At 40.4% G+C, this 16327-nt stretch overlaps 2 protein-coding genes across 5 annotated transcripts in view; one reads left to right on the top strand and one right to left on the bottom strand.

Annotated features, from left to right (window-relative positions):
• Window positions 1-4298, bottom strand: part of SIAE (sialic acid acetylesterase) — a 40733-nt gene extending 36435 nt beyond the window's left edge. The window contains exons 1-3 of one of the 4 annotated variants that reach the window (XM_060605086.3): window positions 4130-4298; window positions 3456-3515; window positions 372-533 (exon numbers count right to left, since the gene is read on the bottom strand). In XM_060605086.3, the coding sequence (XP_060461069.3) occupies window positions 372-533; window positions 3456-3515; window positions 4130-4196 (289 nt within the window). In that variant the 5' untranslated portion in view covers window positions 4197-4298. The other 3 variants (XM_060605087.3, XM_060605088.3, XM_060605090.3) reach the window with 3 other exon arrangements.
• Window positions 4299-4372: 74 nt separating this feature from the next.
• On the top strand, window positions 4373-16097 carry SPA17 (sperm autoantigenic protein 17). Its single transcript, XM_060605094.2, has 5 exons — window positions 4373-4470; window positions 5659-5839; window positions 9966-10036; window positions 12844-12930; window positions 15764-16097. The coding sequence occupies exons 2-5, from the start codon at window positions 5686-5688 to the stop codon at window positions 15905-15907; spliced, it is 456 nt and encodes a 151-aa protein (XP_060461077.1). The 5' UTR covers window positions 4373-4470; window positions 5659-5685; the 3' UTR covers window positions 15908-16097.
• The last annotated feature ends 230 nt before the right edge of the window (window positions 16098-16327 follow it).

Genomic DNA, 16327 nt, shown 5'->3' with positions numbered 1-16327 from the left:
GCCTCTCCTTTATGTATAATTCAGTTCAAATGTCACCTTCAGGGGAAACTGTTTCTTACCATCCAATCTGAGTTAGACGCTTCTCTTCTGTTCTCTTCCCACAACAGCCTATACACACCTTCATCATAGCATTTATCACACTGCACTTTATGACTTGGTGTCTATTCCCATTATGCCATGAGATCCTGGAGGGCAGGAACTTTGACTCTGTCTTAATTTTCTTTGTGTCCTCAGTGCCTAACACATGATAAATACTCAAACTTAAATGGATGGGTGCGACAACCTGAGTTCCAGCACCAGTGTTCGTTTTTCAGATTATCCAGCAGGTGGCAGAAGAGGACAAAAGCTGAACAGAGGATGAGCAGCCTTACCTTTCACACTCGTCACCTTCTCCATGATGGTTTCTTTATCTTGGCACAAAGTCACTGTCACTGTGGCTCCGAATATGCCATAGCCCCAGATCACTGCCCCTGCGGGCTCCTTCTGCAGCACCATGTAATTATTGATGTATGAAGCAAAGCGAAAACGGACATCTAAAAATGTTAACCAACACTTAGAAAAGCATCATTGGGGGATTCATCACCAATTGAATCTGGTTAAACAGCAAGAAACCATAAAGCTTTTATACAGGACAATTTGAATATACCCAGACCCTTTAATCTTCTAAAACTACATCTTATTCGTCCTAATTAGGTAAGCAACATAACAAGAGCAGTTGTCAATAATATGCATCATAGTACAAGATGACCAATAAGGAAAACTCAAAGAGCCTACGGCAACCAATGTGCCACAAGCCTCCTCCGCTTCAGAGCTCTTGATCCTCCTTTGCTCTCAAGCTTGGCCCTGACGCTTTGGGCTCTCCCTCCAAATTGTTAAAATGCTCCTTTTATGCACCCCACAGATGGTATTTATGAGAAAAATAAACCACTTTCTTCCCCTACTTTCCATTACCATGCCCACTCCTTGTTGCTGGGAATAAAGAAACCTGCCTCTCTCCAACACAGCCTCCCCTAATCTCTCCCCCATTCTTTATCTCCCCCTTTCCTTCCCACCAGTGTCGACTCCTACAAATAATTCCCCTTATTGTGTTTTTTTTGACAACCCACTAAAAATTTTAAATAAGCATTTATGAATATCTGTGACATCTGCTTCCTTCTAAGGTAAATTCAAATAAATTAAGATGATAAAATAAGGTCGGCGAGAAATAGAGGGTCAAAATGTCAGAACAAAGGTCTTTCGTCTCAATTTTACCCATTTCACAAGCTAAGTTATATAAAAAGAACAAGAGGAAGAGCACTTGAAACTGTAGATTCTATTCTAGAGTCACTAACAAGACTGAATAAGAACTTACTTTAAAGAGATCATTCCTATTTTTAACATGCAGCCTATATTGAAGTATTTTATTAATAACAAGCATCTATCCAAATTATCTCAGTGAGTTCCTCATCAAAACTTAACAAGGGGGGAAAAATCTTCTTAAGTTATGTCCCAATTTGTCTGAACAAAACAGACTAAAATCCCTAGAAGAAAATAATTAACAAAGTTAAGATTTTTTTTAAGCATTTTAAACAAAAATGATAGGCAGGAAAGAGAATGAGAACTAACAAGGTTTCTTCCCTGAAAGCTACAAATGATGATGGCCCCTGAGGCTATACTTAACAGGGCAGCAAAGCTAACAGGGTCTCCCATACAGACTCGGTGGCCTATTTGCTTCAAATAACAGTCCAGTCGCTAAACATCCTCAGCGCTCTCTCATGAGTTAGTTCCATCATAAAACCTAAATGACAACCAACAATCATCCAGAAGGCTGGATAATGGGCTGGAGATGCACAGCTACCACAAGCAAAATGCTCTAAGAAGAGACTCTAACATCCCAGAATTGCATAAGCACGTTGGCAGCCTGCTGGAGGGAAAGGGAGAGGCACACGTGTGGGAGGGCCTAGTCTTGGGTAGGTGCTTCATATGGAACAAGAACTCAAAACCAAAGGGCTAAGAGCTAAGCAGAAAGAGGGTGAGGGCAGGGGAACGGAGTGTAGAAAACTGGCTGTCGCTTGCACATGAGTCTATACAAAGGAAGGGCTCTCTAAGAGTGCAGCCATTGTCTCATTGTGCCGGGGACACATCTTTCCAAGTCAGTCTGTTTTCGCCAACACGCACTTACTGGTCCTCATTGTGCCTGGCTCTATTCTGAGTTAAAGAATTTTAAGGATAGAAAGGATCTTTCACACCCCAAGGCACAATCATGTTATTTATGGATCAACAGACCGATACCCAGGTAGATTAGGTAATTTTACCTAATAGCTTGCATATTAATGAATTAATTCAACAAATTTTTTATTAATGCCTACTGTGTGCCAGGTACCATTTTAAGCATTGAGGATAGAACAGTAAGAAAAAGAAAGAAGAAAACAATAAAGGGAAAACAAAACACAGACAAAAAGCCTCACCAGCAGCAGGAAGCTTACATTCTACCGGGGAGCTTATTTGTGGCAGGCACAGTGCTATCCACACTGCACATATTAAACTCCTTTGACTGACCTTAAATCGCACAGGTAGTTTACAAAAGGACTAGAAACCAAGTCACCTGATTCCAGAGTTATTATTGCAATTTCCAGTCTGCTGCAGATATTGCTGGTAAATTTTAAAAAAAAAAGTCATATTCCCTGCCCTTATAAAGCTCACATTCCAAGCTGATAAGAGTAGACAGTGGAACATTACCAGGGAATTGAGCAATGGACAAAATAGGAGAACGAGAAAGGAGGCGGGACTGGTCATTCTTTTTGTCAAGCACAAGACACTTAGCATTTGAATCTTTTTTTCTTAGGTCTTCAATTTTTCCTTCATTTGGATGTTGGAGTAGAAAACAAGAATTAGTGTTCTGTTAGTGAGTGATGAAATTAACCCAGTGGGTAGGTTACCTCTGGCAAGGAACTCCTGGATGCCCTGGGAGGAACAGCCTGGGAGTCTCAATAAAACTGGCAATATTCTAGTTCTTAAGTTGGGTGCAGCACCTTTGGGTGTTCCATTTTATTGTTTCATTGCTCATATACTTTTGTACATTTCAAATATTAGATAGTAACCATGGGCATATGACCCAAGGTGAAGACAGAATATTGCACCAGCATTAAAGATAACAGCCTTTAACAGAAAAGTTAATAAAATAATGGCCCTACTCGCCTATCATATGCTGGACTCAAAGGTCACTGAGTGAGGGTGAGAGGCAAAAAATGATATGCAGAGAGTGCTGCTGGTTTACACTTTGTTAAAGCCTGAAAAACTACTTAGGGGTGGCAGTTGGTCTGTCTGGGTACTTCTGGGTGCTCAGGTAGAGCACGAGCCATTTTTCTGCACCCTGTCCCTATTCTCGCCTCAACTTTCATTTCTTAGCAGGGAACTTTGGGGTCCACAATTCGAATGGTTTAAAGAAAAAAACAAGGCCAGCATTATCACTTTACTTTGCGTTAGCACGCAGATTCCGTCTTCTGGTTCTCCACGGTTGTGACTCAGGGTCCAGCCTGGGGTATTCAAATGACAGGATCTGACCTGGACAGTAGTCAAAGTGAGTCACCCTCCTCCCCAGTGTCACGCATATTATCCCTGTAAGCTGCGCCAGCAATCAAAGCTAAGCCTTAAATATTCTTAGCTAGTGAGGGGGTTGTATTTCTTAGTCCTAATCACCACTTAAACTAGTAAAATTTAATTCCCCCAAGGAACCAAGCCTGCAGCAAACCCTCCCCAAGGGTACTACTGTGGGGGCAGAAGTGAAATGTTTTGGATGACTCAGTTACCTGTTTCCAAATACTATCGAACTAGCTTCGCCCCCTTCCCTTCGAGTTCCCTTGAAGTTATTCAAAGACCCCGAGGGCCTCGGTCTAGCACATTTGGGCCTCCCCAATCAGATACACCCAACCCTCCCTCTGCCCCACACGCTGCAACGTGACGACGCTGAAAGGACGGGGAAGAAGCTGACCAGCCGGAACTCCCGCCCAGCAGACACCTGCGGCCTAGGCCTGGGTCGGGTCGGAGGACCGGCTCCAGGTTCGCGGTTCGCGGGTCCTGCAGAGGACGAGGGATCCCCGAGCCCGCGCAGGCTGACCGGCACAGGTTGGGCCAAGCCGGGCCGCCTCACCTGCACTTGTGTCGGCCGGCAGGATTAAAGGCAGCACCAGCACAAATATAAATCCCGGCGCTACCATGTTTGGGAGGATCCGCCAGCCCTGCGCCGGACTCGAGACGCGGACTCCACGCCGGGGCCGGGCCGTGGGCGGGACCTGCGGGGGGCGGGGATGCCTGAGACTCCACCCATCCAGGGCCGTTCTGTCGCGGAACCCGCACCGGCAGCCGGGCGAAGCCGTGCCTCTCCCCTTCCCGGCCGCCGTAGTTGGAGTTACAAGAAAAAAAAAAAACGGTTACCCAGCAACGAGAAATAACAACTGGAACCAACGGCACCAGCTCTGAGAGAACCAAGAGGTGAGGCGGTTTACCCCACTTCCTCTCCAAAACTAAGACCTCGCCTTTTCCCTTTTCCTCTCGTATTTTCTCAGGATCCCCGACAAATTCCGGGATCGCTGGGAGAGATTGGGCGCCGAGGCAGCCCATTCTGCGAGAGTCTGAAATCCCAGCTCCTCGACGTCTCGCCCCCGACTAGACCACCGTTCCCCCTCCGACCGCCCTCCAGTCCCCAGTTTGGTTCAGGGTCTCACCAGTACTTTTCACAACCCTACAACGATTCGACACCTCATCTCCTGTTCCGTAAAAAAAAAAAAAAAAAAAGAAAGAAAAACATCCTGCACAGATGGGGCCTCATTCAACCGTCGAGTCCCTCACCTAGACCCCTACCACGGCTTGAGGGCTTTTGTGACATTGACACCTTCACCAAAAAGCCAGGTCCCTGAGTGTCGTTTGCTTACTCAGCAGCCCAACCCGCCGCTTGGCTGCTATCCTTAATCTAGTCCTTGTATTCCTTGTATTCCAAGACAGGAAGATAACCTGGTCAAGACAAAACCAGAAAATGGAAGAATCTCAAAATTTTGGACGCTAGGACTGCAAAGTCTTGACCTTGCGGCCACCACCCACCCTCCCTCCCCACTGCCCCTGCTTCCCCCCTTCAGAGTATATAGGTGCTTCGAGGCCTTGTAGGTCATGCTTCAGAAGTGGAAACTAGGACAAGACTAAGTATTAAACTTCTTCGTGCAACACATTAGAGTAATTTCTAGAACCAACATTAGTTCTTCATTTTTTTTTTTAAATTTTAGATCCCAAACAGCGTCTTCTCGGCAATTTATGATAAATTGTTAACAATCATTTTCTCTGAATTCCTGTGGGATAGCAGAAATTACCCTCACCTTTTAAAGACAAAAAAAAAAGGGGTCAGAGAGAAAAAGTATTTAGTGCTATAGTGAAAAATGTGTGATTTTTTTAATGTAAAAAAATGATTTGGCCTGTTAAATGGGTCTGTATTTATAATATTCTAATTAATAACGGAAAGTTCAAAATTCTTTGGAAGAAATGATGGATTGGGGTTGTGTGGACAGGGTGGGGGGGGGGGGAAGAATTCAAGTCCAGAAAATTTGGGTCTCAGAAATAATTTGACATAGTTGTGATTATATAAGTAAAATCAGACAATTTTAAAGACTGTGCCCTTTAATGAATCTCTAGGTACGATAGGCATTTCCTTCCAAGGAGATGTCGATTCCATTCTCCAACACCCACTACCGAATTCCACAAGGATTTGGGAATCTTCTTGAAGGGCTGACACGCGAGATTCTGAGGGAGCAACCAGAAAACATACCAGCTTTTGCAGCAGCATATTTTGAAAATCTTCTAGAGAAACGAGAGAGTAAGCTTTTTAAAATAGGCATATTTTTCTTTAAGTAAGAGACTAAGCATTTGGTTATCATGAAACTTGCTTAAGACCATCCCTATGCCATAGAAAGGCTTTATGAAGCAGGGGTCTTCAAATAACAGTTCTTGCTATTGAAAACATGTGCCTTTGTGGCAGGTTCTCTTAAAATCACATTATGTCACATTATTGAAGATTACCAGTTTATTTCCCAGACCTTCTTCACTGTGTTTTTCATGGACACACTGGGTGGAAGGGAAACTCAAGAGATCATCCAGTCTAGCTCTGCTTTTTCCAACAGGCTGTTCCTATGCATCCCAGGCAGTTGACTGTTCTTCCTGGGAGGAGAGTTTGTGACTTTCTATACATTTTGACCCTTCTTACTTGAAAGTCGTGAGTGTTGCAAAATATAATTCTGTGCTCCTTAAATAGTGAATGAAGGCACGGAGAAAAACAGCTTTTAAAAAGTAAAATTCCAGGGGCGCCTGGGTGGCTCAGTCGGCTAAGCGTCCGACTTCAGCTCAGGTCACGATCTCACAGTTCATGGGTTCGAGCCCCGCATCGGGCTCTGTGCTGACAGCTCAGAGCCTGGAGCCTGTTTCAGATTCTGTGTCTCCCTCTCTCTCTGACCCTCCCCCGTTCATGCTCTATCTCTCTCTGACTCAAAAATAAATAAAGTTTAAAAAAAAATTAAAAATAAAATAAAAATAAAAAGCAAAATTCCAGGGCACCTGAGTGGCTCAGTTGGTTGAGCATCCAGCTCCAGTTCAGGTCATGATCTCACACTCCATGAGTTCAAGCCCCACCTCGGGCTCTGTGCTGACAGCTCAAAGCCTGAAGCCTGCTTTAGATTCTGTGTTTCCCTCTCTCTCTGCTCCTCCCCTGCTTCTGCTATGTCTCTCTCTGTCTCAGACATTTAAAAAAAATTTTTTTAATTTAAATAAATAAATAAATAAATAGATAAATAAATAAATGTGAAATTCCAGCTTGGGAAGGTAATTTATATTCTTTCTCTATTCTCCCAAGGTCCTCTCCTGCCCAGAGACTAAAATTCATGCTAATATGACAGGTTGAGAGCCAAAGCAGCTTCTTTACTTCCAGAAACAAAATTTCCAAAGTCCCGGCCTTGAAGGCTCATAACTATCAAGTTACAACTTGGTTTATGACTAATCCAGTAGGATTAGTTACAACTATACATTGTTACAGCTATACATTTCTATTAAAAAACCCTATTCTTGATTAGAACAACCATTTTGTGTAAGTCGTTACCATCATTACTTTTGACTACAGTATTCCAAGAGAGTGGTAAAGGTGACTAGAAATAACTACAGGTAAGTAAGCATTCCATTTCAAATCATCTTCCAGAAGAAGGAAACCTACCACAAGGCTTGAGTTAAAACCACTCCCATACACACGGCACAGCTCCACCATCTTGTTTTATCTCAATCCAGGGAGAGCTCAGAATCTCTGCCAATTTCCTGAATGTTGCTGGTCTTTTCCATATCCAGTCAGTATGACTATCTGTTGCACAACTTGAAACTTAAGTGCCACTAAAAAGCTATCAAGCGAAATCTTTTAGGGTAAGAGGTGAATACCAATGAACGTTCATTTAATTTTGTTATTATAGCATTAATTTTACAAATTCATGAGTAAAATGTCTTTAGTCATTTATTTAATTTTAGATCTCAGAAATGTCCCGTTACAAAAACATTTGAGTCATTGCTACTGGATTATGGTAATTAAAGCAATTGGTGATTCAGACTGATGGTCTCAGAATACTAGCTCTCTAACTGATAAAAACTGTATAAAACTATTTGAAAACATTTGAAGCATGACAACCCTTTTCACTCATGTAAACCGAAGGTGAGTTATCCAACTGATACAAGTGTCAGAATTTAGTCTCTCCAAAAGGGAAGAAAAATTCCTCTAGCCCAGTCTCTCACACAAGGCAAGAATTCCCTTGCCAGCATTCTTCATAGCTAATTATTGGTCTTAATTTTTATTTTTCTGACAGGAAACATGTTAGCATTTGATATAAGTGATATCACAAATCCCTAAGAAAAAGGTGGGCATTTGGTTATGATAAAAGTCGCTCAAGACCATCCCTATGCCATAGAAAGGCTTTATGATGCAGGTGTCTTCAAGTAACAGTTCTTGCTATTGAAAACGTGTGCCTTTGTGGCAGGTTCTCTTAAAATCACATTATGTCACATTATTGAAGATTACCAGTTTATTACCCAGACCTTCTTCACTGTGTCTTTCATGGACACACTGGGTGGAAGGGAACCTCAAGAGATCATCTACTCTAGAGTTGTTTCCAATGGACTCAGGAGCATCTGAGCACGCAAATAAGCTCCAACTGGCCAATTTTGGACAATTAAAGCATCAGGAAGAATAAAAAATGCAATGGATCGAAGTTTATCCAATTTCTTAAATATTCATTAGTTCATAATGATAAAAACAAACAAAACCTTTTTGAGAGGATCCTAAGAAACCAACTGATTATTCTGAAAACTGGCCGATAAAGGGAATCAAACCTTCAACCTGCCTTTTCTGGATGAACCTTACGTCAGGGTAACCAAATAGTTGATACAGGAAAGTTTTTCTTTACTGATTGCTCCAGAAAACAAGAAGTAATGATCTAATAAGAGCATTGCCATTTTGCAATCCCTAAAGAAATTATCTAAGCAATCATCATCAATGGGCCCTCAAAGAAAAGAAACAATCCCCTTAAAAAGAGAAACAACTACATATTATGTATATCCTGACAGAATTACACTGCACTATCTATAAAGTATTCTTGCTAAATAACATAAATAAATAAATAAATAAATAAATAAATAAAACCTGAATCAGCTACAGAAAATTCGAAAGCAAAGGAACTTATTAAAAGTCATAGGAATGGAATCAGAAATATCTAAACTGTGGGAAACTCCAAAGGAAAAATGACCCAATTTCCTCAATAAAAAAATTACAAGGAAAAAATATGGGCTGGGAGATAGGTGAAAAAATCTTTCAATCAAAAGATATTCAAAAGACACAACAAAAGTCTGTATGTATCCATTGTTTGGGTTCTGATTTGAACAAATCAACAGTAAAAAATAAATAAAAATATATTAGACAATGGAGAAAATTTGGATAGCTGGTACTAAGGAATTAGTGTTTTAGATGTGATAGTGATATTGTGGTTTCTTTATATCTTAGAGATTCATACTGAAATAAATATTTGTAGATAACAATAGGAATCCTGGAATTGGCTTGAAAATAATCAGAAGAAAGGATGGGAAGTTGAGTGAAGTTACAGATAAGATAAATCATGAGTTTATGATTGTTGAATCTGAATAATGTGCAAATGGGAACTTGTTATGTTATTCTACTTTCTAAGTTTGAAATTGTTCATAATGAAAAGTTAAAGAAAAATTCTGCTTAAATATAAATACTTCTTCCTGTTTGTATCTACTGACTATATATAATATGCCTCACTTTTTAAAAAACCTCTCCAGGGGCACCTGGGTGGCTCAATCCGTTAAGCATCTGACTTCGGCACAGGTTATGATCTCCTGGTTGGTGGTTTTGAGCCCCCACATGAGGCTCTGTGCTGACAGCTCAGAGCCTTGAGCCTTTTCAGATTCTGTGTCTCCCTCTCTCTCCATCCCTCCCCCACTCACTCTCTGTCTCTCTCAAAAATAAACATTAAAAAAATTGTTTTTAATTTAAAAAAGGGGCACCTGGGTGGCTCAGTCTGTTAAGCCTCCAGCTGCGGCACAGGTCATGATCTCCCGGTTCATGAGTTCAAGCCCTGCATCAGGCTCTGTGTTGACAACTTGGAGCCTGGAGCCTGTTTCAGATTCTGTGTTTCCCTCTCTCTCTGCCCCTCCCCTGCTTGCGCTCTCTCTCTCTCAAAAATAAATTAAAAAATAAATAAAATAAACAAAAAAAATAAAATAAAATAAACAAAAGTAAATTAAAAAATAAATAAAAATTAAAAAATAATAAGATTTTCAGCTGGCAGTAAAGAACCTGTGATTTGAAAAAGAAAACTTGTTTTGTGTTACTATTCTGGATTTACTTTAATGAACTCAAAATAAGTCTGAAATTATTGTATATATATTTTTTAATTTAGAAACCAACTTTGATCCAGCAGAATGGGGGACTAAGGTAGATGACCGCTTCTATAACAACCATGCATTCAAGGTACGGTCCTATGAAACTCGTGGACTGGGTTATTTATTCTCCCTATCTCCAAAGCAGAGATCATCGGGATCTCCCCAGAATCATGAACATCATGAGAGGCATCACAAATATCTGCCTAAACCTTTTTAAGTGTGTTGTTCTTTCTGAGGAGAAATTTTTTTCCCAAGTATCTAAATCGTGGTTGGATACTTAGCTGAAATCGAAAGACGATCAAGAGGAAGAATGTACTTGAAAGTTACAGAATGATTACCCTCATTTATTCTTCAAATTTCATTGAGTATCACAGTGCTTAGCAATAGCAGATCCTCAGTAAATATATGTTGAATTAATGAATGACATTTCATAAAATAAAGCACCATTTATCCAGTTGTTTCATCATCATTGACATCTTACAAATTGCTGATTAGAATTAATGTTTGTAATGGTGTTTTTTCTATAAAGCTAATCTATTCAGACACTGAACCTGTCTTCTCTTTAGCAGCATTCCTACAACCAGCTTGTCTCAACCAAGGTTCCTCAAAATAATTAAGCCCTAAGCCAAAGGCACTCATTGCATGTAGGGAATCATTCTCTCCTTTGTGTCTAGAATGATTCTACTTATTTACTATCTGTGGGAGAATTGAGAGAATAGTTGAACAGAAACACTGTGTTCTGTGGTCCAGAAGAGGAGCACTGGTTGAGAAGGGCTGTGTGTGATCCAACATCACTGGCATGAGCTGGGAACTTTGTGGAACTTCTGTTTCAGGCCCTACTCCAGATCTACAAATCAGAAGCTGAATTTTAACAAGCTCCCAAAGTGATTTGTAGGTACCTTGAAGTCTGAGAAGCACTCTGCTAGACAACTGAGATAATACATTAGCCACAAAGCACCATCAGATATTAGAATTAAGAAGAATACGGGGACCCTACGTGGCTCAGTCAGTTAAGCATCCAACTCGATTCCAGCTCAGGTCAGGCCATAATCTCACTGTTTGTGAGATCCAGCCCCACATCAGGCTCTGCATTGACAGCAGGGAGCCTGCTTGGAATTCTCTCTCTCTCTCTCTCTCTCTCTCTCTCTCTCTCTCATATTCTGTCTCTGCACCCCCCCCCCCACACACACACATGCTCTCCCTCTTTCTCTCAAAATAAACTTAAAAAAGAAGAATTAAAAGGAATTAGCCAAGTTCAAGTTTTGATGGTGTTCCCAATAGATTTGGGGAATTTCCTGGGGAAATACCTGTCACTTATTCCATAAGTTCAAACGTGAAGTTCCATCCATTTGTGCCTGCCAGATGTGGGGGTGTTGAGTTTGTTTCCGTTTAACTAGATTCTCTGTATTCATGTTTTACTGCAATCAAAGGAATAATGTCGAAAAGTTTTAAATCTTTGTGTCACATAGCAATTTCAGGGTGTTTTTTTTTTTCATATCTTTTGAATTCTGAAGACTTTACTTGATTAGCTTATATGTCTTCAGATTTCTGTTTTACAGATGAAAGAAACTCTTCCCATAGGTTGTGAATTAGCAATGCCTCTATTTTGGTGGAAATTTTCAATAACCATGTCAAAATAGGCAGAACTGATTCCCCTCCCCCTCCCTTTTTTGTTTAAATGGTTCCCCACAGTAGAACTTAATTATTTGACATCATTTTTAATCTACAAACTTCATTAAAAAGTCAACTTGAGGGGTGCCTGAGTGGCTCAGTCAGTTCAGCTTCCGACTCTTGATTTTGGCTCAGGTTATGATCCCACGGCCTGTGAGTTCGAGCCCCACATCGGGCTCTGTGCTGACAGTGCAGAGCCTGCTTAGGATTCTCTCTCTCTCCCTCTCTCTCCTCTCTTCCCCTCTCCCTCTCGCTCTCTCTGTCTCTCTCTCAAAAAGAAATAAAGTTTAAAAAAAAAAAGTCAACCTGACTTCACACATGAGACACAATGGCATATATTTTGTTCTTATTTTAAAAACTATCAGCACTTCTTTTTTATATTTTGTTCAAGATCATTACAGCATGAGGGCTCCTGGGTGGCTCAATTTGGGTTAAGCATCCAACTCTTGGCTTCAGCTTAGGTCATGATCCCATAGTTCATGAGTTCTAGCCCTTCGTTTAGCTCTGTTCTGATGGTGCAGAAACTGCTTGAGATTCTCTCTCTCTTTCTCTCTCTGCCCCTCCCTCAGTCTCTCTCTCTCTCTCTTTCTCTCTTTCTCTCTCTCTCTCTCCCAAAAATAAACATTAAAAAAAAGATTAATTACAGCATATTATCAACTTTTAGTATAAGACAATGGCTTGTTTGGGGCGCCTGGGTGGCGCAGTCGGTTAAGCGTCCGACTTCAGCCAGGTCACGATCTCACGGTCTGTGAGTTCGAGCCCCGCATCAGGCTCTGGGCTGATGGCTCGGAGCCTGGAGCCTGTTTCCAATTCTGTGTGTCTCCCTCTCTCTCTGCCCCTCCCCCGTTCATGCTCTGTCTCTCTCTGTCCCAAAAATAAATAAAAAAAAAAATAAAAAAAAAAAAAAGATTAATTACAGCATATTATCAACTTTTAGTATAAGACAATGGCTTGTTTTTAATATAAAACCAACCATGTTACATTCCAAAAGCAAAAAATCAAACATTTTCTACGAGTTCCTTGGTCATATTTGTTTATACATATTCCCTTGAGAGTTTTCATGTATTTATTTTTTTCCAACCTACTTGAAAAAAAAAACCAGTATGTATTTAATCCCCACTTCTTCTCAATAACATAAAGCAATATTTAATTACCTTTAAGCAGTTTGACCGAAGACTTTACTGTTTTAGAATATTGCCTCTGATCCTCTCACCCCTCTTCCAGGAGCACGAATCAACTGAGAGTTGTGAGTCGGAAAAAGAAAAGTCTCACACATCCGTGAAAGAAGATGAGACACCAGTCACAGCCTTAGTAAGTTGTTTTCTGTACACTATTAGATTCCTACAAAGAAAGATATCACTCAACTTAAAATTGTACTCCAGGGGCGCCTGGGTAGCTCAGTCGGTTGAGCATCCGACTTTTGATTTTGGCTCAGGTCATGTTCTCATGGTTTAGTTCGGTTTGAGAGTTCGAGCCCCACAGAGGCACTGGGAGTGGCTGAGATTCTCAATCTCTGTCTCTTTCTGCCCTTCCCCTGCATGCTTGTGTGCTCGCTCGCTCTCTCTCTCAAAATAAATAAACTTTAAAATCGTATTTCCAATATGAATCTAGTCTGTTATCCATATTGCTAAAATTATGATTTTACTTTCTAGATAAGTAGCATCAGTGATAAACTAGCTAGTGGATCATGTTTAGCTGTGCCTATTATAAAGGAAAACTCATTCTTCCCTTTAAAAATAAAACCTTATTTTCCGTGATTGTCATCGGGTGGGGAAATCTCCCCAAGAAGAACAGACAGAACTCACTGCCCCAGTCTTGATGCTTCAGATTCATTTTCCCCTTTGGGAGTCTTTCACTAATTGATGCTCTCATTACCACACAGTGGCAAAGGTTCAGAGATAACAAAAGGAAACTCACAGAGAATTACGTGCCACCAAATAAAATGGCCTCACACAGTGTGTCTTATTCACCTTCCATGCACTACTGCCTAAATGGCTTCCTGCCTGACAGCCCACATCTAAGCAACAAAGACCTGAGCAGGGTCCACCTTCAAAGATACCTATTCTCACTAGTGTGCTAGGGCCAGCTCTCAAGAGACAACTGTGCACATGTGTACAAACCCGTGTTCAGTAATGTCTATTTAGTAGCTTGAAATCAGCCACAGTAGGAGTATTAAGATTGTGGCCAATACTGCAAATCAGCCTTTTTTTTTTTTTTTCTGGAGAGTCCGTATATAAACATTTGCCAGCATATCACTGTCTATATTCTTCATAGTCCAGACTCAAGAGGACCAACCCTAGTGAGAAAGAATTCACTCTCTACAGCATTGAAGACCAAACTTCTGAGTTCCTTTTCATATCTTGATGTCCCAGTTAGGCCAAACTTGGTCTTGACACCCAAAGTAGGCCTCCCCTTCAAGGAAAACCTCACCTCCTACCCAGTGGGGGGGCAGAACTTTTCCCCATAACCTTTATAAATTACTCCAGAATTATATCAGTACAACCCAATCAGCTTAACATTGCCATAAGGTGCAATGGGAGGTCAGGGAAGACGAAAGGGAGTTTCATTTCCTTACATCTTTAGTAGTTGCCCTTACGCAGAATTTCAAAAGTTTGAGTTGAGATCTCATTGATTTCCAACTCCGCTATAATTATTTGTCCATATTGGGGTATATCTCAGAGGTTTTAATACCATTCTGTTTGCATTTAAAAGTTTAAGAGCTAGGGGTGCTTGGGTGGCTCAGTCGGTTGAGCGTCCAACTTCAGCTCAGGTCATGATCTCCCAGCTTATGGGTTTGAGCCCCATGTTGGGCTCTGTGCTGACAGCTCAGAGCCTGGAGCTGCTTTGATTCTGTGTCTCCCTGTCTCTCTACCCCTCCCTCACTCGCACTCTGTCTCTCCCTCTGTCTCAAATAAACTTTAAAAAAAAAACTTTAAAAAATATTTTTTAATTTTTTAAAAAAAGTTTAAGAGCTAGAATTGCCTCATTGTATTTTTATAATGTTTATTTATTTATTTTGAGGGGGTGAGAGGAGCAGAGAGAGAGAGAGAGAGAGAGAGAGAGAGAGAGATTCCCAAGCAGGCTCAGTGCTGTTAGCACATAGAAATCCGGAGTCAGATGCTTAACCAACTGAGCCACCCTGGCGCCCCTGTGCCTCATTGCTTTTTTAATGGAGTGAGGGGTATAAACACCCCAAGGGTCCATCAACAGGAGACTGAGTAAATAAGTCAAGTTCCATTAGTACAATGTAATACAATGGTGTTATTAAAAAAAAAAAAAAAAAAAAAGAATGGGCAGAGTTATATACATTGAAAAGAGAACCAAGATAGATAGTTACAAAAAAGTAGTTGTGAACATTATAATTAGCATGATCTCATTTTTTAAATAAAAAGGCATGTATATACCCATATGAATACTTTGTATACAGAAAGCGTTTTGAGGGATATATATACTCAACCCATAATAATGGATACATCTTAGGAGTATGATTTGGAAAGGGGGAGAAATCTTTCACTACCAGTGACATTTAAGTTTTTAAATGTATATGTATCACTGTTATAATTTAAAATTATATATTAAAAACTATGTAGCTATTGAACTAGACCCTTAAGATCTCTGTGTTCCACTGTCTACAATTTAGGTAAATTATACCTCAATTTAAAAAAAAGGAGCTATATACAGAAGTTCAGCCCACCACCTTAAAACTGACATTATTGCTTTAAATGTATGATTTTGATTAGCTAACCATTGAAAAATTAAGAAATTAATTTCATGTAATCATGATTATTTAGAAACAGGACACTTACTATTCTTCTTGACATTTTTACCAAGCTTTAAGGAGTCTTACTTATTTAAAAAAAATGTTATTGGGAACTGTTAAATAGGAACTATTTGGTGGGGCCTGGGGGAGTTGGCAATGATCATTTACTGCAGAGACATATTAAAGAATGACAAAACAAAATGTCTGCCATTTTGGCACTCACCATTTGGTACATATACGGTGTGACAAGTATGTAAAATTCTGTTAGGAAGCAACAGATCTCAGTTGTTACGACCGTCAATGGATTCAATGTATGCACTATTTTTATGGCATCAAAATATTGGATATTTAAGAAGTCTCTTACTTTTTATCCATTCCATGAAGGAATCTTCTGAAGAAGAAAAAGAAAAACAGGAGAATGCTGCTGTCAAAATCCAAGCAGCCTTCCGGGGACATTTAGTCAGAGAGGAGGTGAAGAAAATGAAACCAGGTAATGCTCAAGAAAAGGAAACAGAGGAAAAGGAGTGAGGAGACCGGTTTTACTCCCCCGCTCCCCAGAAAAATGTGAACAAATAATCCAAATCCATCAACCTTGCTATGATTGTTTTTTTTCTTAGCAAGGGAGATGTGATGTAGTGAAATAACATTTGTTGCTGTTGTGAAAATCTGTCATGAGCATTTGTTTAATAAACATGCCATTGAACACATGCCTCTTCAAGATTTCCCTGAGATCATGAGTCTTATTTATACTTCTCCCAAGTCTATGTGTAAAGATGAAGAGCCTTGGATTTAAAGTTACAGAACTGGTGTATCTGAGTTTTCAGAGACCTCAGAGGTTACGTGGTCTCACCATCATCTAACGAATAAATCCCGTATCACATCGCTGCAAAACAGTCCTTTGGCTCCTGCTTCACTCCTGGTGATAGAGAATTTCACTGCCTTTCGAGA

Source organism: Panthera onca, chromosome D1, assembly GCF_046562875.1.
Source record: "Panthera onca isolate mPanOnc1 chromosome D1, mPanOnc1 haplotype 2, whole genome shotgun sequence".
In the NCBI taxonomy this organism is placed as follows: Eukaryota; Metazoa; Chordata; class Mammalia; order Carnivora; family Felidae; genus Panthera; species Panthera onca.
Note: the sequence above shows the minus strand (reverse complement) of the source record. Positions and strands in the feature narration are given on the sequence as shown.